The sequence below is a fragment of the Asterias amurensis genome, chromosome 10 (genome assembly GCF_032118995.1).
Source record: "Asterias amurensis chromosome 10, ASM3211899v1".
In the NCBI taxonomy this organism is placed as follows: Eukaryota; Metazoa; Echinodermata; class Asteroidea; order Forcipulatida; family Asteriidae; genus Asterias; species Asterias amurensis.
In genome coordinates this window covers 19,235,746-19,258,902 of record NC_092657.1, presented here as the reverse complement: position 1 = coordinate 19,258,902, position 23,157 = coordinate 19,235,746, and the positions used below count along the sequence as shown (strand labels likewise).

At 38.3% G+C, this 23,157-nt stretch overlaps 1 protein-coding gene across 1 annotated transcript; it reads right to left on the bottom strand.

Annotated features, from left to right (window-relative positions):
* Positions 1–730: 730 nt before the first annotated feature.
* On the bottom strand, positions 731–9,624 carry LOC139942776 (lactadherin-like). Its single transcript, XM_071939562.1, has 5 exons — positions 9,555–9,624; positions 5,114–5,275; positions 3,611–3,733; positions 2,252–2,445; positions 731–877 (listed from the first exon to the last, which is right to left on the bottom strand). Exons 1-5 carry the CDS (start codon positions 9,622–9,624, stop codon positions 731–733), a joined length of 696 nt encoding a protein of 231 aa, XP_071795663.1.
* Positions 9,625–23,157: the final 13,533 nt, after the last annotated feature.

The following is a 23,157-nucleotide window of genomic DNA, read 5'->3' as shown; positions in this document are numbered from 1 at the left end:
TATTATAGCACATTAGATGTTCATATTATGTGTGTGGGATGTTTATCGAAGTACCTATAAATATCTAAAAAATATAAATATGATTGTAACACCCCTTACCAATATTCTGCCTTTTTATTGTTTTAGAGCGCGTCACATGATATGTCTTAGTTTTACTAGAAGACGGCCGTGTGATAGTGCATCGGTTTGCCGTGCACTAGTCCGAAGACCGTCACACGGCGTGCAGTACCCAGACGTTCGTTGCGTGTACGATGATGTGATGTGTAATAGTCTGTAACCATTTTGGATAACATGACAGTACATGCAACACAGTAAAGGTTTTCGCATTCTGCATTTGCGTCGTCCGTGGATTGTATCATTCGGGTCTGCAGCTTAATAGTACAGTTTTTAGAAATGTTTGGGTGTTATAAAACAAATAATTGCCTGCTTTTACTCGTGCAATGGTTAAAACTATGACTCCTTCGGTGATCCCCGGAGCGTTCTATTTTCCCACGGCTTCGCCTCGGGAAAATAGAACGCTCCGGGGATCACCGAGGGAGTCATAGTTTTAACCATAGCACTCGGTTGTCTTTTAAAAAAGGTGGGCAAAAATATTGGACTTTATTATTCTGCGAAGGCGGCGGTCTGTACATGACATATTGTGAAGAAGGTGATATGTGTCTATTGTTGAAGATATTGTCCAACCCGGTAAGCTCAAACGAAGTGACCGCAATCGCATGGTTTGCCGACTCTACCGACACCCCAACACCTCAAAGCGCAAACAACATAAGGATTTTTCCAGTTCCCATGTAACCGGGTAGATGCGCAAAACCTGGGCGTGCAAAACTGACAAGAACCGGTTGATCGCCTGAGCATCTCCATAAGAATTACCGGTGAACTGATAACAACATGAAATCAAGCCATACATAAACATAAATTAACATGGCAGTTGTCATTGTCAACTTCATAGATGTGTATTGATAGACCTGCGACAACTCGCTGCTTGGAGCAGTTTTTGGAGACCAACATTCATTTGGACATAAACCTAAAAAGAGGTTTGAATTATAATATTATCAGCGTACTGTGCATGTTTTCAGTTTGCGAAATTCGCTCGGTCCCAGCGGCCAGCAGTCTATCCAAGACCGCAGGGATGGGCTAATCGCTTGCACAGATTCTGGTTGAGGAAGTACGTCATGTGTACAGTGCATAGAAATATGGTGCGGTGTGATGCATGATGGGACTGCCCATTATTACACCATCGTGCGTGCACTTTTGATTAAAATTAAATTGGGGGTCCAAACACGCTTAGCGTGTTCACATAATGTCAGCCTTGGCTGCACATTCGGTTGTGCTGAATTATGATTACTTGTGACATGCGGCAGCAACAAGACCAGACCATCACATAAAAATGGTAGTCTTAACGTCGCAACTCATTTACTTATTTACAAAGTTATTTGTGTCAGGTGGATGTACCATCAAACAAACAAACAAACAAACCATGGTATGCAAGGTTGATAGCAATAATACATGAGTTGGATGTGTTACTCGTTTGCAACATATTTGTGTTCATATACATACGCATGCCCCTTCCTCAAGGCGGTAATAATAATAATACGAATAATAACCCGTTTTTATTAAGCGCTTTTCACAACCGGAGGGCGTCCCAAAGCGCTTCACATTATTACCCCTGGTCACAGGGCCTTAAATCACTCCTTAAACCATCTCAGCTCCCTAATGGGGAGTATGCAGCCTGTGTAACATAAGTTATGCGCTACTCAGCTAAATCAATCACAAGAACTATCTCTGCCCTCACAGGTCCCCATTTACCCCTGGATGGAGAGTCTTCTCACTTGGTGTATCTCAACCTATGCACAACATAACCAACATAACCAACATGTACAAATTTGAGCTATAAAAGCGCTGATCAAAGTTGCGAGATAATAATGCAACGAAAAACGCCCTTTTCAGACGGAATTGTGTGCTTTCAGATGCTTGACTTCGAGACCTCAAATTCTAAATCTGAAGTCTAGAAATCAAATTCGTAACAAACTACTTCCTTCTCGAAAACAACTCCACTCCAGAGGGAGCCGTTTCTCACAATGTTTTATACCATTACTCGTTACCAAGTACGGTTTTATGCTATATATTAGTTTGAGTAACCATTAATGGTGTCTACTGCATTTAATACCGGGTGCAGTTTCGATGTGATCAAGACAGTCTTTTGGTTATCGTGAATACACGTTAGAAGTTTTGCCTATTCTACGGTACTTACAATTTGAGCACTTCCACCTGAAGTTGTCACGTATATCAAGGAGGACGTCGAGTCGCCGTACTTAACGCTGTAGGTCGAAACGTAGTTCACGGCGTAATATGACCGCTCTGTGATCACACCAGTGATATACACTCTAGCGTTGAAGTTGACCTGTATCCATGGAGTCAAGTCTGAACCTGATGCGCACCACGCACCTTGGTAATAACATAGGTTAACATAGTAACATGTAAAAATACCATTGTCGGTATTTTCCTCTGCATTAAAGGCAGTGGACACTATTGGCAATTACTCAAAATAGTTATCAGCATAAAACCTCATTTGGTAACGAGTAATGGGGAGAGGTTGATGGTATCAAACATTGTGAGAAACGGCTCCCTCTGAAGTGACGTAGTTTTCGAGAAAGAAGTGATTTTCCATGATTTTGATTTCGAGACCTCAAGTTTAGAATTTGAGGTCCTGAAATCAAGCATCTGAACACACACACAACTTGGTGTGACAAGGGTGTTTTTTTCTTCCATAGTTATCTCACATCTCCGACGACCAATCGAGCTCAAATATTCACAGGTTTGTTATTTTATGCATATTATGTTGAGATACACCAAGTGAGAAGACTGGTCTTTGACAATTGCCAATAGTGTCCACTGTCTTTAAAGGCAGTGGACACTTTTGGTAACTTTCAAAGAATAGCCTTCACAGTTGGTGTATCTCAACATATGCATAAAATAACAAAACCTGTAAAACATTTGAGCTCAATCGGTCATCAAACTTGCGAGAAAATAATTAAAGAAAAAACGCTCTTGTCACACGAAGTTGTGTGCCTTTAATCGTTGATTTCGAGACCTCAAATTCTAAACTTGAGGTCTCGAAATCAAATTCGTGGAAAACTTACATCGTTCTCCAAAACTATGGCACTTCAGAGGGAGCCGGTTCTCACAATGTTTTATACCATTAACCTCTCCTCATTACTCGTCACCATAAAAGGTTTCATGCTAATAATTATTTTGAGTAATTATCAATAGTGTCCACTGCCTTTAAGCTTTACACACAAGTCGTGTTCTGAAAACCACGCAATTTCGAGGCATATTTGTGTACAACATTGTAATCTACTTTTACAACATCTTTCTACCCATAATTATGCATTTTATAACAAACGGTTTCAAACGCTTTTTATAAACCAACTCGACCGATCCAAGGCTACGTGTTCCTTTAAAAGTGGGAATTTTGACTCGGATTCCGGGACACAATGACACGAGAAATTGGTCTGGCCCACTGGCACCCCAAATCCGGGTCAAGTCTAACCCGGGAGTTTTTAGAGTGTACACTCGCCCTCGTTAACAATGCATTCATTCTAAAATGTACCTTGTTTGTTAAGTCTACCTGTGTGAGCTACATAACCAGCGTATGTCGTCGACGCAGAGAGATCGGTATCAAGAATGTCTCCATTCTCCATACCGACAGGCTCATCGAGGTCCATGGAACATACTAAAATATAAAGTAAACGTGACTAAATCAACAAAAGATAAACACAATAACAACAATAACAACCCGGAAATTCAATTTGCATAATACAAAACAAAGTAACGACTGGCTGCATTTGAAATGCGTTAAGTTGAATGCGTTGCCTTAGATCGGTCGAGTTCGTCTTTGAAAAATAGTTTGTAACCGTTTGTTATACAATGCATATATGGGTAAAAAGATGTTGTAAAAGTATAATACAATGATCAACACAAACATGCCTCTAAATTGCACGGTTTTCCTTTTACCTTGTCGACTAACACGGTCGGCCATTATTTTATGGGAGTCAAATATTTGACTCCCATGGGAGTCAAATCTTTGATTTTCATAAATGGCCGACCTTGTTAGTTCGCAGAGTGAAATGAAAACCACGCAATTTTGAAGACAATTTGTGTGGATCATTGTATTCTACTTTTAAAACATCTTTCCAACCATATGCATTTTATAATTAAAAAACCCGGTTACAAACGCTTGTTATAATATACCAACTCGTTCGATCCAAGGCAACATGTTCCTTTACACTGGGATGATTTGTTGCTGTAATTGGCCGGGAAAACCTACACTAATATCCATTGTATCAGCTTTTTTTATTTACTGATTAAGTCGTGTTCAATCATGGTTTATTTTGTGATTTCAATGAATTGCTATTAAGTGTAAATTTGTGTGTTACCTTTTTGTTTGTTTTTACATGTTTTATGAAATGTTATCAATTTGTATTGTTTTCTGACTCTGGTTGCATTGACGTTTTTGTTTTGCTATAAATGAATCATTTCAATTCAAATAAATTCACTTAAATTCATTCAAACATGCGTCCCCTGAATGCCCGTAGGGTTTAACTATAATACCAAAAATGACTGCATGAATTTGAAAGCCTACTTAAAGTAGAGTTGCCACAACGTCAAGATCCGGACGTTGCAAAGGCTTGTGTTATATGGAGGCAACACGTTTCTGACAAGACCAAGGTTGCTTAGTTTGGAGACACTTGACACTATTGGTAATTGTCAAAGACTAGTCTTCTCAGTTTGTGTATCTCAACATATGCATAAAATAACAACCCTGTGAAATTCTTAGCCCAATCGGTCAGCAAAGTTGCGAGATAATTATAAAAGAAAAAATACCCTTGTCGCACCAGGGTCTCACGAAGTTGTGTGCTTTCAGATGCTCGATTTCGAGACTTCAAATTCTAAATATGAGGTATCGAAATCAAGTTAGTTAAAAATTACTTCTTTCTCGAAAACTACGTAATTTCAGAGGGAGCTGTTTCTCACAATGTTTTATACTATCAACCCCTCCCCATTACTCGTCACCAAGAAACGTTTTATGGTAATAATTATTTTGAGTAATTACCAATAGTGTCCACTGTCTTTAAAAGGGCTCTTTTCGGGCATCCCCTTTGAAGTTTCTCCATGGCTGATTTCACCCAGTAGTATTTGTTATGACCGGGATCCGGCTCGGGTGCCAGTCCGTAGTAACACGACATCTTTCGGCTCTCAACGGTGCTAATGTTCGCTGAAATACAAACACAAAAACGGAAAAAAAAATTGAAGTAACAGTTTAAAGGCAGTGGACACTATTGGTAATTGTCAAAGACTAGCCTTCACAGTTGATGTATCTATACATATGCATTAAATACCAAATCTGTGAAAATTTGAGCTTAATCGGTCATCGAACTTGCGAGATAATAATAAAAGGAAAAAACACCCTTGTCACACGAAGTTGTGTGCGTTTAGATGGTTGATTTCGAGACCTCAAGTTCTAAATTTGAGGTTTCGAAATCAAATCCGTGGAAAATTACTTCTTTCTCGAAAACTATGGCACTTCAGAGGGTGCCGTTTCTCACAATGTTTTTTTAACATCAACCTCTCCCCATTACTCGCCACCAAGAAAGGTTTTATGATAATAATTATTTTGAGTAATTACCAATAGTGTTCACTGCTTTTAAACTTTACAATGGAAATCTGACGCAGCAGCTTTAAGGTCCATCCTTTGCGAAAAAAAATATGTTGCGAGCACATACACTTGATGATACGATACTGATGATACGAATCACTACTTTGTACTTTTCGGGGTGGTGTTTGGGGTAGGCTTTCTGCTATGATTGTCCTCGGGCCCAGTGGATTTGGCGTGGATATGTGAGGTTGCTCTCTGTGCCAATTTTATTTTGGTTTTTGAGGGTTTTTAGTCCATTCTATGGTTTTTATTTTAAATTGTTGTCCCTTCCTCTTATCGCTGCGGTGTGTTGTTGTGGGGGTATTTTTATTTATTTTCAATAGTCTGGTTTGCTTGTGTTTGTATGTGTTTTTGTGTGTGATTTTTAAATGTTTCAGTGCAATCACCTTTTTATATTGTATAATTATATTTGTTATCGTTGGCAGTCTGGTTGTACACATCTTTTGTGGACAGTTTGTATACTTTTGTATACTGTACAACTTGTAACTATTGTGTATATCTAAAGATTTAAAATAAATAAATAAAATAAAATAAATACTTCTGGCAAAAACAATGGAGTGAGCTTTTGAAGAAAACAACAAAAATATAAAAGTTCAGTCAGTTCGCCTTAAAGAAACACTGAAACAAAAAATATATATAAAGAGTAAGACAAGCAAAAATTGAAATGTGTTAAAGGAACACGTTGCCTTGAAATGCATATGGTTAGAAAGATGTTTTAAAAGTAGAATATAATGATCCACACAAGTATCACTCGAAACTGCACGGTTTTCCTTTTACGTCGCGAACTATCACGGTCGGCCATTTATGGGAGTCAAATTTTGCCATTTATGGGAGTCAAAATTTTGACTCCCATAAATGGCCGACCGTGTTAGTCGACGAGGTAAAAAGAAAACCACGCAATTTCGAGGCATATTTGTGTAGATTATTGTATTCTACTTTTACAATATCTTTCCAACCATATACATTTGACAACAAACGGTTACAGAACGATTTTCAAAGACCAACTCGACCGATCCAATGCAACGTGTTCCTTTAATACTGTTGAAATGTTGTTGATGTGTTCAGATGTACGGTTGCTACTATACATTTCCGCCGATGCCTCAAAAGATTTGTTTAAACAATTCGACTTCCTTTTTTGTCCCGGAAGTTCATGTGTTTATTTTTTTCTTTTACATGTCTGAGCAAATTGTTTCATTCCTACAACCACCGTGTAGTTGTCTTCATAAACGTATGCACTGTTACAAAATGCAGGTTGAAGTTTGAAAACCGGGAAAAATCGTAGCTTTTTCATCAGGTGAAATGATTTCAACTTTTCAGTAAATCACAATTAAATTGCAATACTCACGAGGGCCTCGAAAGCTGAATGTATAATCGATGTGACCTCTGACGTCACACGAAAACCATAACATGCTTCGCGCGCATACCGCCGGACAAAACTTTGTGTTTTGGCAGCCAGCTAGAAAGTGTACGCAATCTTACTATGACTACGCAACTAAGTGCCCGGCGAAACATGACGTATACAGTGTTTTGTCAACAGAGGGCGGTTTGAATGTAAACATAGATCACATCGTCTATAGTTATTAAAATTCAATTGGATTTTGTGATAAATACAAACAAATAAGGCACTTTGTCAAAACCACCGTAGCGTTCCTCCGCAGACAAGGCGCGGACTGGTCGGCAAAATACAGCGTTGCTATAAGGACCTCGGACAGTCCGTTGAAGAACGGTCATGTGCGTTCAAGCGCAGCGTAGTCTGGTCCCCTGACCAAAGATTCCTTGACGTCTCTAGTTAAAAATCTTAGGTCAGGTATCACCCACGGTTAAAAATAGAGCATCTCCAGGGAAACCATGTCTGCACTAGTTCGTTGCGATAACGTAACCCTCCTCCCGACGGCCGCTAGGCCGGATGGTTACGAGATTATTTTGATCAGCAATTAATGACAATCTGGTTCAACACGTATAATGTCGACAGCTAATCACCAGATTTGCCCCATTTTTACGACTTTCAAAAATCATGAAACTTAATCCTCAATCAATGTCTTATGAACACTCATGTCAAAACACATTTGAAAAAAAATATTTTTGAAGAAAAAGGATAACAACTTACCAGATCCAGGAGCAATTTCCCAGGTTTATATATTTTGAACTTGTCGCATCGCTTTGCAAACGCTTTATTTTGGCACAACGCCTGCATTGGCTTTAAATAACAATAGCTGGCATACAAACTCCTGGATCTACGGCCGACAGGACTGACATTACGATTCCATACCGAACATCAACGATACTGTCCAAATGTTGACGACAACACGTTCGGAACATTTCGGATAACTTCGAAAAAGGAGGAATTCCTCCTTTTTGGTCACGTGATTTTGGGTGATACCGGACCCTAAATTCGACAGAGCCTAGGCGGAGATTTTGGGGGTCTGGGAACCAGACTAAGCGCAGCGAAGTTTATAGCCTTGATTCAAGGCTGTTGCGTAGTGTGCCCCGGCCCGGTGTGCGGAATGATTCGGCGTTGTGCACACAGTGCAAACACGAACAACGTATAAATTGTATACACATAAACAGTACATTGTACAGCGAGAACAGTATAGCGAAGTCGTGAGTACGATCGTGTCTTCCTACTTTCAACACCGTACCGCCGTACGCTTTTGTTGGCATAGCAATACGTCTCAATAATTAACTTTACTGTTAAAATAGGTAAAGGCTGGCTCGCACTATGACGAATGGGCAGGCTACGATATAAGCTGTGAATTACAAATTGTGATTTGCCGCCAGTCATCGAGCGTTGCCGTCAAATTTCGCTGACGAACCACTAACGGCCGCAGCAGGTGACGGCAAAAATCCGTCGCGCTGTCGGCAAATTTTTATTATGATGACAATTTTGTCACGGGAATTGGTTGTGTGTGATTCCGTTCAGATTTCGATAGAGAGCGCAACCCTCATTACCTTGACGCAGACGCTTGACGTTTCCATGCCGTCATTTTAATTATTCACGGCATAAGATTACAATCTCATGCCGTTAAGAATGGGAACGCCGAACTCGAACATTTATACGACCAGCACACACACAGTTTAAAACAATCTATCCCATCCTCTCCTTTGCATGGTTTGAGCAGCCAAGGATATTCAAATCCATCGCTCCTACTTATCGGCTAGATTGATAAACACATTATTACAAATTCGATCCATTTCTCATTTTGCCATGGTATCCAAGGCAGTGGACACTTTCGGTAAACAGTATTGTCCAAGGCCCACACTTGTTGTACCACAACTTATATATAAAATAACAAACCTGTAAAAATTTAGGCTCAATCGGTCATCGGAGTTGGGAGAAAATAACGGGAAAACCCAGCCTTGTTTCCCCACGTTTCGCCGTGTCATGACATGTGTTTAAAATAAATCAGTTATTCTCGCTATCGAGAATTGGTATTGTTTTAATGTTTTCTCAAAAAGTAGAGCATGTCGCGGAATAATATTTCAAGATAAGTCTTTCACACTTACCTTCTGTAAACCCTGTAAGGTATTTGTAAATCTGCGAACTTTAATTCGTTTTTTTTTTTTCTGTACCAAAAGTGTAAAATGGCTTTAAGCAAGAAGTGATAGCAAATAATAATTATATCCTCTTCTTCTTGGTTGGGTTTGAGCAACGAAGCTTCGTCAATATCCTTTTCTTTGCAGCAGCAAAATCATTTAACTTCTTAAATAAACAACTTTGTTTTGTATAAGTGAAGCATAAATTAAAAAACAAAAATGTGTGGACCTAGGTATTTGTTGACTGGTATACAGCATGAGATGAGATATCACTTTGCATGGTCATTAATGGGAAGACACTTACCGACAAAACAGGTAGATATCATCAGAATCAGAAGAGCCAACACACGTCTGATGTCGTGAAGGGTGATCATGTCGGCAGAAAGGTTACTCCGTATAACCCGCTAAATTGATACCAATAATTCTTTGATCAAAACAGCAAGTTTTGTGTTACGCGTATGAAAGAGCAACGCAGCTTCAACGTTGGATACATCACGGGCGTCTGGCGCATCAAACGACTAGGTCAGGGAATTTGGTCACGTGATTGACACACCTTTTCTCTGCAATACGTCATTGGTTTATCAATCCGTTTGGACACATTGAGTAATTATTTTCTCAACGATGTCATTTCCTTATAAAAACAAATAAATAACGTTAACTTTGTTTTGTTTTCATTCATTTTTATTACAAAAAAAAAACTGGCAGCACAATCTGAATAATGATGCATTACAAGATAACAATATAGATAGAAATTGAATATGCCATTAAGTGCCGCTAAACTGCTGAAATATGGAGACCCGGGTCCATTTTTAAGGCTATGCTTTATAAAATGCGTCCCGGTTTTCTTAAAACTAGGCTTTTAGGCATAATTATGCCTAAAAGGGAACCATGAAATATGGCCCATTACTTTTGTTGTACACGTGTTAGGCGAATGATTGAGTCTTTACTGATGCAACAAACCTAGCCACGTTATATTTATGGCGTTGATATTACAATCATTGATAAGCATTACTGTTGGACGATTTGATGAAGAATCTAATTTCGAGATGATGCTTTGTGCGTAAGTCATGTCGACGAACAAATGCGAAGTATCGGCTTGGATGAAAAACACACTGGACAATATTAGTAATTGTCAAATACCAGCCTTCTCACGTAGTGTATCTTAACCTATGCATAAAAGAACACACCTGTGAAAATTTGAGCTTAATCGGTAGTCGAAGTTGCAAGATAATAATGAAAGAAAAAAAACACCCTTGTCTTGAAGTTGTGTGCTTTCAGATGCTTGATTTCGAGACCTCAAATTCTAAATCTGAGGTCTCGAAATCAAATTCACGGAAAATTACTTATGTTTTGAAAACTACGTCACTTCAGAGAAAGCCGCTTCTCGCATTGCTGTATACTTATCAACCTCTCCCCATTACTCGTTACTAGGTAAGGTTTTATGCTAATGATTATTTTGAGTAATTCCCAATAGTGTCCACTGCCTTTAAAGCCGATATACACTTTCGGTACGGAAAAAAAAAACGAAAAAAAAAAAAAAAAAAAGTTCACAGATTTACAAATAATTTACAGGGTATACAGAAGGTAATGGTTAAAGACTTCTCTTGAAATATTGTTCCATGAAATGCTGTACTTTTTGATAAAACATTAAAACAATATCAATTATCGTTAGCGAGAATTACGGATTTATTTTAAACACATTTCATGACACGGCGAAACGCGCGGAATTAATAATGGGTTTTCCCGTTACTTTCTCCCGACTCCGATGACCGATTGAACCTAAATTTTCACAGGTTTGTTATTTTATATATAAGTTGTGATACAAGAAGTGTGGGACTTGGACAATACTGTTTACCAAAAGGCTTTAAATAAGCCATTGTAAATATCCTGTCACTTAGACTGATGCCCTTCACTCTTGTTTGCATGGTTGTTTACCAAAGACCGGATTTTCCGCCAAGGGCGTCGTGATTTAACTCTTCATTCCATGCCTTTCATAACTGTCACCCGAGTGGGAAGTTGACGTGATAATTATATGAGCGTTAAAGGCAGTGGACACAATTGCTTATTACTCAAAATAATTATTAGCGTAACACCTTTCTTGGCGATGAGTAATGGGGAGAGGTTGATGGTATATAACATTGTGAGAAATGGCTTTCTCTGAAGTCCCACAGTTTTCGAGAAAGAAGTAGGTTTCCATGAACTTGATTTCGAGAACTCAGATTTCGAATTTGAGGTCTCGAAATCAACCATCTAAACGCACACAACTTAGTGTGAAACGGGTGTTTCTCGCAAGTTCGATGACCGATTGAGCTCAAATTTTCACAGGTATGTTATTTTATTAATATGTTGATATACACCAACTGTATAAGGCTAGTCTTTGACAATTACCAATAGTGTCCACTACCTTTAAACAAGCATTTGCTGCTAACGTGGCACAAAATACCAGTTGATATATGGCATAGACTGGGGATACGTTTAAAGCACATGCAATAATAATAAATACACAAATATATTTTCTCAATTCAACCAATAAAGTTTTAGTGAAAATAAAACGGATATTGAAATTAATGCATCAATCATTTTACTGTCTGAACAATCAATTTAAACCACTCTGAAACAGAGCTATTATCAAGCAACATAAACAAAAAGAAACTGTCACAAGAAGTTGTGTGCTTTCAGACGGTTGATTTCGAGACCTTAAATTCTAAAACTGAGGTCTCGAAATCAAATTCGTGGAAAGTTACTTCTTTCTAGAAAAGAATGTCACTTCAGAGGGAGCCGTTTCTCACAATGTATTATACCATCAACCTCTCCCCATTACTTGTCACCTAGTAAGGTTGTATGCTAAATTATTTTGAGTATTTACCAATAGTGTCCACTGCCTTTAAGATATGAACCTAACCTATTTATTATGAAACCTAACCTATTTATTATGAAACCTTTATTATTTAATATACGCTGGGACTAATCATCGTAAGCTTGAGTGACTCTTTTGTTGTGTATTGATGCCTTCGCTGTGCGGATAAAATAGGACAATGATGCGATATAGTACTACAAAACAAGGGGAGGGCAAGAAATAAAGAGACAATAATTATATTCAAAAAAATATATACCATTTTTGCGAAATACTTTGTTAGCTTGTACTTTCAATTAATAGTTATCTTTCGTTTATCAGTGTTTTACCAATTTGCCTACCGTCAGCAACCAATCAGAGCCTACGTGAGCAGCGAGATCCGCGCTTACGGTAAGCATATTTAACGGGTAAGCAGGGAATCGGTCGCTTGTTTACGTGCATAATCAAATTTTCAAGGCATCCTAAGCACACACATATAATAAATATGTCACAAATTTAGAGCTTGCACAGAGAGTGAGGAGACAGATGATCGTGGGTGCCGAAATCATTGATAAGCAAATCCGTGCAGTTTCACTTTGAACATAAATAAACAAAATTAATTCACCTTTTCCGGTGCACAGTATTATCATTGTTTGTATGGGGAAAATAGTGCATGAGCAGTTTCCCTGTCTTTATTCGCCAGATAAGGAAATGCATTGGTTTTAACATCTCCAGTGATTTCATTAAATTCAATTATTTAATTAAACGAACGAACGCGACAATTACGTAGACTTCCCAAACGCTCATTCACGCATGCGTACATGAGACCCATATGACGCACACCGGGCGCACACGTGTTGAGCACCGCGCGCCATTGCTGAGGTGTACATGTGCCTAGTTTTGTGAACAAAGACATAAGGAAATCATGTTTCTGTTCTCTCTTTGTGGAACTTAGTTGTTTTCCTCAACGACTATCACAATTTCCTTAACAGGACATCATGACCAATGTAGATCACTGACCACGTGTTTGCAACAAAGTAGAAGCCGGATCAGCTTGTCTTAGGCGAGTTAGGGGTAACATACACATAAACTGCATCTCTAAAAGGAATACATCGGCAAGGTAATTTGTCACAATTTTAGTATTTTACTTTCTGTTTAATTTTAAAAATGTATCAAGAATGTAGTACGTTGTTATATCAATCAGCCACATCATAGAAATTTCATAGATTGTCGAGAAAGACATTCAACTCCCATAAGAAGTGCAAGAACAACGATTTTCCCATGTCTTTGTGCACCTCATTAGGCACAGATACACCCTAGCAGTGGCGCGCAGCGCCCAGCACATGTGCGCCTGGATCGGTCTATAACTCTAGGGGTATAACCCATTTCCGGGTCAGTTTGGTGGATAACAGTTTGATTAAGCTTCAATTTTACCATAATGAGCCATTTGTGATTTCAGGTTTACCTAACCAACACAAAGGTTATGTACCATTGGACTCGCATTACGATGAAGTCTGGTCCAGGAGTTTTTAAGACTGGGTTGCTGTAAAAATCAAAGATATTTTTAAAATGGTGGCAGACTTAAAAAAAAAGGATTTTGGCAAAACTCCATGTATAAGTAGGTATGGGTACACAATACACAAAAATCGGAAAAAGGCTATGTCAGACATTGGTTGCCATGGTTACAGCCAAAACAAGATTTTCAGCAAATTTTCCAAGTTTTTACCCTTTTTAAGAGTTAAAATATAGGTAAATTGAAAGCATCGGTACGTCTAAATGGGAAAACGTTGAAGTTTTTCTTTCACACATATTGCAAAACCATGTTTATTCTTTCAGAAAATGTTTTTATAAATTAAGTGTATGATCAACTTTGGATCAAACCACTATTTCAAATAGGGGTGTTTTTGTCATATTTTCTTATAGGGAAAAATAGGGGTATCGAATGGGGCCATCAGTCCGAAAGTGGCACTTTGTGGATTATGACACTTTTATAGTTGGACGATAAGGTACCAACCTACATAAAAATGCAATAAAATGTTTCGGTATTTTAAGTGCCCGAACACAGTTTTGCCGGAAAGTTAGCAGTTTGGCAGGGCAAAAACTCAACAAATGGCCAAAAATTATACATTATTATTAGGTAAAAATATCAGGATTTTTTTATTATTTTTTTTTTTTTTAACTTTATGGGTGGAAGGGACCTTGAGGTGCATTGAAACACACTAAACTTTTGAAATCACTATATAGCCCGTTGCCATGGTAACAGCTCATTTGTGTTTTGGCAATTTTTTGCCAATTTGGGGGTCAAAATAACTGTATTTTAGCATATAATTGCAACTCCACCCAGCCAATGTGCATTTTTTTTTTCATAAAACCTTTCACATCAATACATTGAGTCGTCCTATGCTTAACTTGACACAAACAAATTATTGCTTTGACTTTTACCCTAATGCTATTTTTAGAACAGCATTAGCGCATGTTTTTAGAATTTGGCCCTCAAAATGACAATTTACCGGGGGTCTCAGAATGTTTTCCTTTCGGTTGTATTTCGAGCCAACATTGGTTCATTTTGAGAAAAACTTTTGTGAAAAACTTGGGCAATTGTATCATTTTGTAACAGTACTGCCTAAAAAAAATGCATTTTTAACTTATTTTCTTTAGATAAATCAATCATTAATAAAATAATACTTTTCATGAGCACCCCGTATTCTTGTGGACTACCCAACATTGATCAAGAATATTTTTTAATTACCTAAGTTTTGGATGTTATACTAACCCCCCCCCCCCCCCCCTCTATTGCACATCATTAATAGTAGGGAAGTTTGTGCTGTCTTCAGTCACCTTTAGGGAATATTTGCCATTTAGGTTGTGATTGGGCGATTATTTGTGTTTTCATGTCTGGGGAGCACAAATAGGCATGTAGTGACACTGCCTCAACATGGTAAAATTTGAACTAATTCTCTTTATTGGAAATTTTTACATGCTGAACAATGATGTTGATTGAAAAAAAATGTAATTGTATACAATGTATAGTTCGAAGACTCACCCCAAGCTAATTCGGCTGGTAATAGTGTTATCCGGCTATGTTCCATTAGGGAACTTGGAAATTAATTGATTTACATAACCATTAATCGTACACACAGTCACTGATTATGTGATGCCTCTGCGCAGTGTTAATGTTGACATTTTGATGTTCAAACGAAGAGCTGTGAACGTCCATTTTGTCAAGAAAATTGAAAATTTTGTTTCAAGTCACCTGGAAATAGAATGTTTTATCTTTCAAACAAAAGAGTATATGCTTACGAACAATAAAATGTTTTTTTTAGTAATTGTTTGTCACGATTTATATGTTTTAAAAATATACAAAGTTGTTTTGGGGCTGACTCCGCCTACGCCTTTTGTGACCTCAATCTGGGCAGACTTTGTCTGCAATGTGTATGGTTAAACACACGTGCAAAGTACATATACGTCCAAGTCGTGAGTTGGTACATTTCCAAAAAAAAAATTCTGCATTCATCAGCAATACACCTGGTTTTTCCTGGCATTACCGGAAAGAAACATACAAACTCACGACTTGGTCCGTACATGTACTTTGCAGTTGTGTTTACTCTACGCTTAACAGGCAAAGTCTGCCTCGATTGACGTCACGAACAGCGCCCTCTCGGGTCGGGGTCTATACTCTTAAATTTGTAAATAACATAAGAACTGATTTTTCAAAACCTTAGTTAACTGTTTATTCACATTCCACTCATCAAAACACATGTACACGTATAATGACAACAGCTTTGTTTTTAAAAAATACCACTTCCAGGTGACTTTAAGATTGTATAGCCAAACGTAAATGACCACAAACATACCACAGAATCTCTTTGTGATGCATGTTTATACAATTAAGAGTTATATGTTTATACTTGTAAGTTGCTTTGCTCTATTGTGTGCCTTTTTTTTCAATCAACATCATTGTTCAGCGTGTAAAAAGTAATAAGACGGCATTATTTTTTTAATATGATTAAGAAATTTGCAAAATACACCTTTTTTTTAAGGCATGAAGTTTCTGGCAACACTGCTCCACAGTTCAAAAAATACAAAAACTTTCTTGTTTAATTATTTGATGCCTGTTGATACAACTAGGAGTTATGTTGTCATAAGATGCTTTATTATATTTTGTCCTTATATTTTGTCAGTCCTCATCATTGTTAAGCATGTAGAAAGTCATAAAAAAAGCATTATTTTACAACTTTAAATCTATACAATCGCCAAAAAGCATGAAGCTTCTGACAACACTGCTCCCCTGTTCAACAAATACCAAAACTTTTTTTGGAATTCCTACAGACCAGTATCTTATCTTTCAAGCCTGGTAGCCCAACTTTCCTAAATATGCTGCTTTCGGACTTCTGACAAACTTAGCAACCCCCTCTATTTCCCAAATTGAACTTTGTTCAAAACACCCCTTTTTGAAATAATGGATTATTCCATTCACAATTGACTGTACCTGTGTCAGGTGCACTTTTGGAAAGACCAAGGGTGTATATTTACCATATTTAGTTGAAAGGCAGATAATATATTTGGTCTTTACACAGTGAAGCCTTCAACTTTTTCAGAAAAGAGCTAAATTAGGTGAAATATGTCAATTTTCTTATTTTTAACCGCTGTCATGGCAACCAACGTGCAATGCAAAAATTATGCTTTCTTTTTACACTTTGGTTGAAGGAATTAACATGTGCAAAGAGTAAACAAAATCCATTAAAACAAAAAATCTTATTTTTTTTGTTACACAATAAACACATTTTTTCCAAAAAAGGACGAAGTTTATGGCAGCACTGCTACACAGTACAACAAATACCCCCAATTTTTTTCTGAAATTCTTACAGACCAGTATCTTATCTTTCATGCCTGGATGCACAACTTTCCTAAATATGCCACTTTGGGACTTCTGACAATTTTAGCAACCCCCTGTATTCCCAAATTGACTTTTCCTCAAAACACCCCTTTTTGAAATAATGGAATCTTCCATTCACAATTAACTGTACTTTTGTCAAACGCATTTTTAGAAAGATTAAGAATGCATATTTATCATATGTAGTCCGGCAGCCAAATGCCACTTTTTACCTGAACCTTGCAGCAGAGGATATATAACAGGTTTTCATTGATCCATGTTCAGTAGACCTTGTACAAACAGAATCTGCATGATGACACCCTGTGAAGTTTGGGCAATTCGAGATATAGGCGAAATGTTCATCCAACTTTTTGGCCCCCACAACTTATTTTTATCAGTTTAACTTTTACAAACTATTGGTGGCGCTGTTTGCTTGTATGTAACTATAAGATAATTGAATAATTATGAATAAAATATTAATACTTGCTAGACTTTAAGTCATGCAAAAAAAAAAAAAAAAAAACATGCACTAATTATTTTAATACTTGCAAATGTGGCTAAACTCTTTCTTTTAAAGATAATAACACCTCACAGTAAATATTGATTGAGCCTAAAGTGAACTGACACTTATTAGACTGTTACCATACTAATGCTATGTATGAAATGTTATTTGATGAAGTCTGGGTGTACGTTGATGTAAACAATATGACATGTGCAGATAACTTGCTACATGACTTGTGCCTAGGTGCTTCGGTGGACATTCATTTTTTACGGTAAATATTCTATATACAATTTTAAGACAAACATTCACATGTATAGCAGGTTTTGTGGTTTTTATTTATACAGACGCTAAGACAAATTTGTCATGGTTGTTTGAAATAAGTTTTGATTGATAATAGTGACCGGTGAGAACGACCGTAATCCTTTATTCGATTTTGATCTTGATGATGACAACACAAATGTGTCAGTGTGTGTTGTGGGACCTGCCTCCGGTGAAGGACTTGTCTGCTTGAAGATTGTTATAGTTTAAATAACATCTACATCTGCTTGCATGCATGATCCGATCCAGTGTTATTAATCAAGTACTAAATCAAGTAATAAAAAAGGCACTTGTTTTTATTGTCTGATTTACTGCAGCTGATTGTTTTTGTAAAGTCTGAACACAATCTTTATTAAATCTGAATCATGTCAACAGACGTGACAGAAGAATGTATTTTCAGATGGAAGTATAACTGCCCCCATGGTTCAAACAATTTATCTGATGCAGGCCCCGAGAGAGTTTTTAAAATAATTAGCTGCAGTAAAGAACATAATGATCAGTTGTATAGCCAACTCCAAGCACAACTTCATGAAGAAAAAAATCTAATCGTTCGCTGCCACAGAAACTGTGTTTCTACATATACATCCAAACTACAAATAAAACGACATCTTAAACGGCAAGATGTGGATGGAGCATTTGAAGACCTTGTGGAAGAACTTAGTGAGAATAAGTCAGGTATGTGGAACTCAGCTGAATTATATGACATGTATCAGTCACACGGTCACAAGGTCACTCGCAGACAACTAATTCAGCAAGTGTCAGACTACTTTGGCAACGATCTTGTGTTATCATCTCCGGGTATTTCCAGCATCATTATGTTTCAAGCAAAGGCATCAACTGTGTTAACGGTTTGCACTGACCATGAAGATGATGATATGAATTTTGAGCTTAACAAGATAAAGAAAAGGATAGTGCAAGAAGTGAAAGCTTTGCCCTTGCCAGACAAAACAAAGTACAATATAACATTTGACAGAGAAGCTGCTACAGAAAGTGTGAGTGACACGATACTGGAACTGTTCGCTAAATTGTCAAAAAGGTTAGATACCTTTTTTACCTCATCGGCAATACCATCACAAATGTTATGACCAATCAACCCACGAGTCTGCAAATTGCTCTAGGGGTGTTGTTGAGACATTCTAAGGCGCTTGTAAATCTAATGCATGATTTCGGTGTAACCTGTTCTTATGACGAGGTTCTTCGGTTCAAGAAATCACCTGCAGCTGCGGCAACAAAGGAATTTGCGCTGAGCGGTATATCAAGTAGTGGGCTTGACATGGTACAGGTTGTTTCGGACAACTTCGATGCTGACATATCCTCACAGAATGGCAAATTGTCTACACATTCGTTGGCAGTTCTGGTTACGCAACCTGAACACAATGATTCAGAATATGAAAAAATACACCACTTACAATCGACCGCATTCCAAAAACTGACATGACAAATCCAGTAAACTACAACATACTAACAGAGCACTACCGCGGAAAGAAAAACCCAGAAATGCCCAAAGAAAAATCACTGAAGTCTGTGTTACCCTTAAAAGTTCTCGCACACAGAGTTGTTGCAGCCAATAGAGCAAGGGAAACTGATTTTGCTTTTTTCCAAGATGTGATCACCTGTGAAGATTGTCCTGAATTCAATGGGTACAATACAAGGCTGCAAAGAGGACATGGCCAGACGCCTATGCCGAAAACCAAAGCATCGTACCTTCCCCTTATTGACATGACCCCGTCGGACCCCGACACAATGATGACTGCTTTGACAGAAGCTCAGAGGTTGACAGGTCTATCTGGACAGAAATTCACTGTCTTCACTTGTGATCAGCAGTTGTATAGGGTCGCTATGAAAATAATCTGGGCATATCCAGAGAAGTATGCTAATATGGTACTGCGTCTTGGAGGCATGCATATGCTTATGAGCTTTGTAGGTTCAGTTGGAACCCTTATGGCAGAAACTGGGCTAACGGATGTTATGGAAGCAGCTTTTGCTGGAACTGCAAAGATGCTCAATGGAAAGAAATTTCCCCAGAACGTGATAGCCCTTCGTATGGTCGTAGAAGAATTGCTACGGAACACCATTGAAATAAGCGAATTTAAATGTATGGATGACTTGACTTCTGCCCTGGAAGCCATCGCCAGTAGGAGTAAACAGCCAAGTTGTGGATAGATTGTCTCATCAAGCCGGTCTTCATCATGATGTTGTACATCAGAAGCGAAAGGGAAGGAGAATGGCCACTTCATTTAGAGGCTGTGGGTCTTATGCTACCTTACTTCTTTGCAGCTGGGCATGTAAATTATGCTAGGTATGGGTTGTACTATCTGAGAACCATGTTATCACTGCCATCAAACGCCTTGGACCAGTTCATGAAGGGCCAACATGTCATGCGGCACAAGCAAGGGCTTTGGAATGGTATCTGGAGTGATATGTTCATAGAAACAACATTTATGAGGTATGGTCATGGCCCAAGTGGTATCATCGGCATCACCCTGCGTCCCGAAACCCTAAAAACGTGGGCCTTAGGTTTGCATATCTGTAGCCAGTTAACAAAAGATGTTGCTACTCTAGGTGAGAACAAACAACAAACAGCCGAGCTACACAAGGAGGAAGGCAAGGCAAGAATTAACTCCGACAAAGCTGACAGGACCAACATCCGCAAAAAGCTAGATATGTTCATTGACCCACTAGATCCCTCAGTGCATCCATCTGCAATAGTGAACATTGCTAGTGGTCAACTTGCTAAACCATCAGTCAATGTTGACGAGGCTCTTCAAAGGGGAACTCAACAAATGCAGAAGTTTGAGAGCAGTTGGCCTGAAGGTTTCTATGGCAAAATATCTAGGGTAGTTGAGACACTTGCAGTGACGAAAAGGCATCTGAGTGTTGGTGCAACAAAGGTGTTTGACACAAATCCCATTTACTCGAGAGTGATGGGTCTCCAAGCAAGTTCAAGGGAAGTTGACATACATGACATACTTGCTCACGAGCTAGCTCCTGTACCGACTTCCATGTTTAGTGATTCTGGAGATATGAGAATTGCAAAGGGCAAGTCTCAGTTGAAAAGGCTTCTTCAGAAACAGACCTCTGTCAGACACACGGCTAAAAGCATATCGTGTACAATTATTGATGGCTCAACAATTCTGTATGTTGTTCATTGGCCAGTCAACGGAACCGTCGCTGACTTTGTTGAAAATATGAAGTCATATATTCAACGCAAACTTGCTTGTGGTGATGTTTACATGATCGTTGATAGATATAGGGACTTCTCCACTAAGAGTTGTACTCGATCTGGCCGGGGATCATCAGCAAGTAGAGTTCATAAGCTTGGTCCAAATATGCAGCTTCCTCCCAAGAACATTGTTTTGGCAGTTCCAGCGAACAAAAAGCAGCTAATTGCGGCAATTGTTGATGCAATTATCCAAGATCTCCACTTCCACCAAAACTACACCGAAAACCCACAGATTAGTCATCACAGGGGAAAACGACACACCAGTAGAAATACATAAAAGTGTAGTAATTAAGAGAGAATACATGCGAACATCACATGAAAAGGCGGATAATATTCTTGTGCAGCAGATGGTGATGGTCTCAAAATTAGAACATGCTGGCATATCAGTGATGTCGGACGACACAGATGTTTTTGTTCTGTTGTTGCACTACTATCTCAAGGAGGAGTTAACTGGTGTAGTTGTGATGGAGTCACCTGTTCAAGAAAGAGTTGTGGTGGACATTTGTGAGACTGTGAAGGCCAACAAGTCGATAATTCCTGATTTGTTATCAGCTCATGCCCTCTCTGGTTGTGACACTGTAGCATGCTGCTCAGGCATCGGGAAGAAAACTTCCGTCAAGATGTTGCAAGAAGGATACTCCTTGTCTTCAGTGGGCGATGTCAGCGCATCTTTCACAGACGTAACAAAACAAGCAACCAAATTCATGTGTGCATGCTATGGGTACCCAGATTGTGATGCTATATCAGAAGCACGTCAAAAATCATGGGCAAAGAAAACCGGCAAGGGTTCGTCATCTATTCCAAAGCTGTGCAGTCTAACTCCAACAACAGAAGCATTTGCCGAAAACGTCAAGAGGGCCCATCTTCAAGCATGCATCTGGAAGGCGGCACATGATGCAGACCCTCCCCAACTTGATCCTGCAGAGTTTGGTTTTACTCGTGAGATGAAAGTACAATGTCAATGGTGCCTACAACTGTTCCCGAAAATATTGCTCTTGCACCACCGTATGTGCTGAAATTGATTAAGTGCTCGTGTGTGAGTGATACGCCATGCAAGTTGATAAGATGTGGATGCCATAGAGCCAGACTACCATGCACCATCTTCTGCTGCTGCCAAGGAGAGGACAATTGCTTCAACGAATTGACTAGAACTGCACAATACTTAGATTTTGATGATGGGATTGATGATGATAACAATGATATCTGATCAAAACAGCCAACATGATTGTATCTGATTATTTATCTAAAAATCAAAGGCCTACATGTCAGATTTACTTTTCTAGTTTTCCTTATTTTTTTGTATAACCACTTTTCGAATGTTATTAGGAAAGTCGCAAGAATTATGCAAGTGTCATTTTTATATAGAAGTTTCAGATCAGCGAATGTTACTCATGGCATGGCTAAATTTGAGTTGTGGTGCAGTTGTGCAGATACGTCTTCAAGGAATGAAAGGGCCAACTTTAAACCAAGAAGGTATGGCTGGTCTTGAAAATGAAAACAATATATTTATTCTCAACAAAATACATTTTAGAAAAACACATAAGCCAACACGAAACACAACAATAACCAATGTTATGATCAGAAACTTTCAAACATCATAGGATTTATCTTTTTTGTTTGTTTAAAATTTGATTTGATTTTACCTTGATTATGTCAATGCATAGGCACGTGCATAGGTTGGGTTATACACAAATAAACATGTGCCACGCCCCTCGATGGATCCTACCCCAAATTATTATCCATCATCAATAAACAAATTAATGTATGAATCTCTTTGGACATAGGAAGATTTATTTATAAAATCTCTTGACCAATTATTATCCATTTTTTTATTTTTGTTGTAGCGTAATGTGTTTTTTGTCACAAATACCACCTCCATCCCACTAGCCACGCCCCTCTTAACACCCTACAGCCTCTTTGCCCTTTTTATTTCATTTTGTTGAATAAAATATACTTCTTGGCAGGTTAATGTATGATTTGATTGCCATTTATGTGTTTGTAAGCTGATAAATATCGATAAAAACATGAAATAATCGATATTACAAATTGCCCAACCCTGAGGAGGGGTCATCACTCAGATTCTTGAACAGTGGGACCTACTTGGGTGAAATCTGCCAAAAAACATTATTTACCAACAAAACATGGTTGAGCCCCTTGG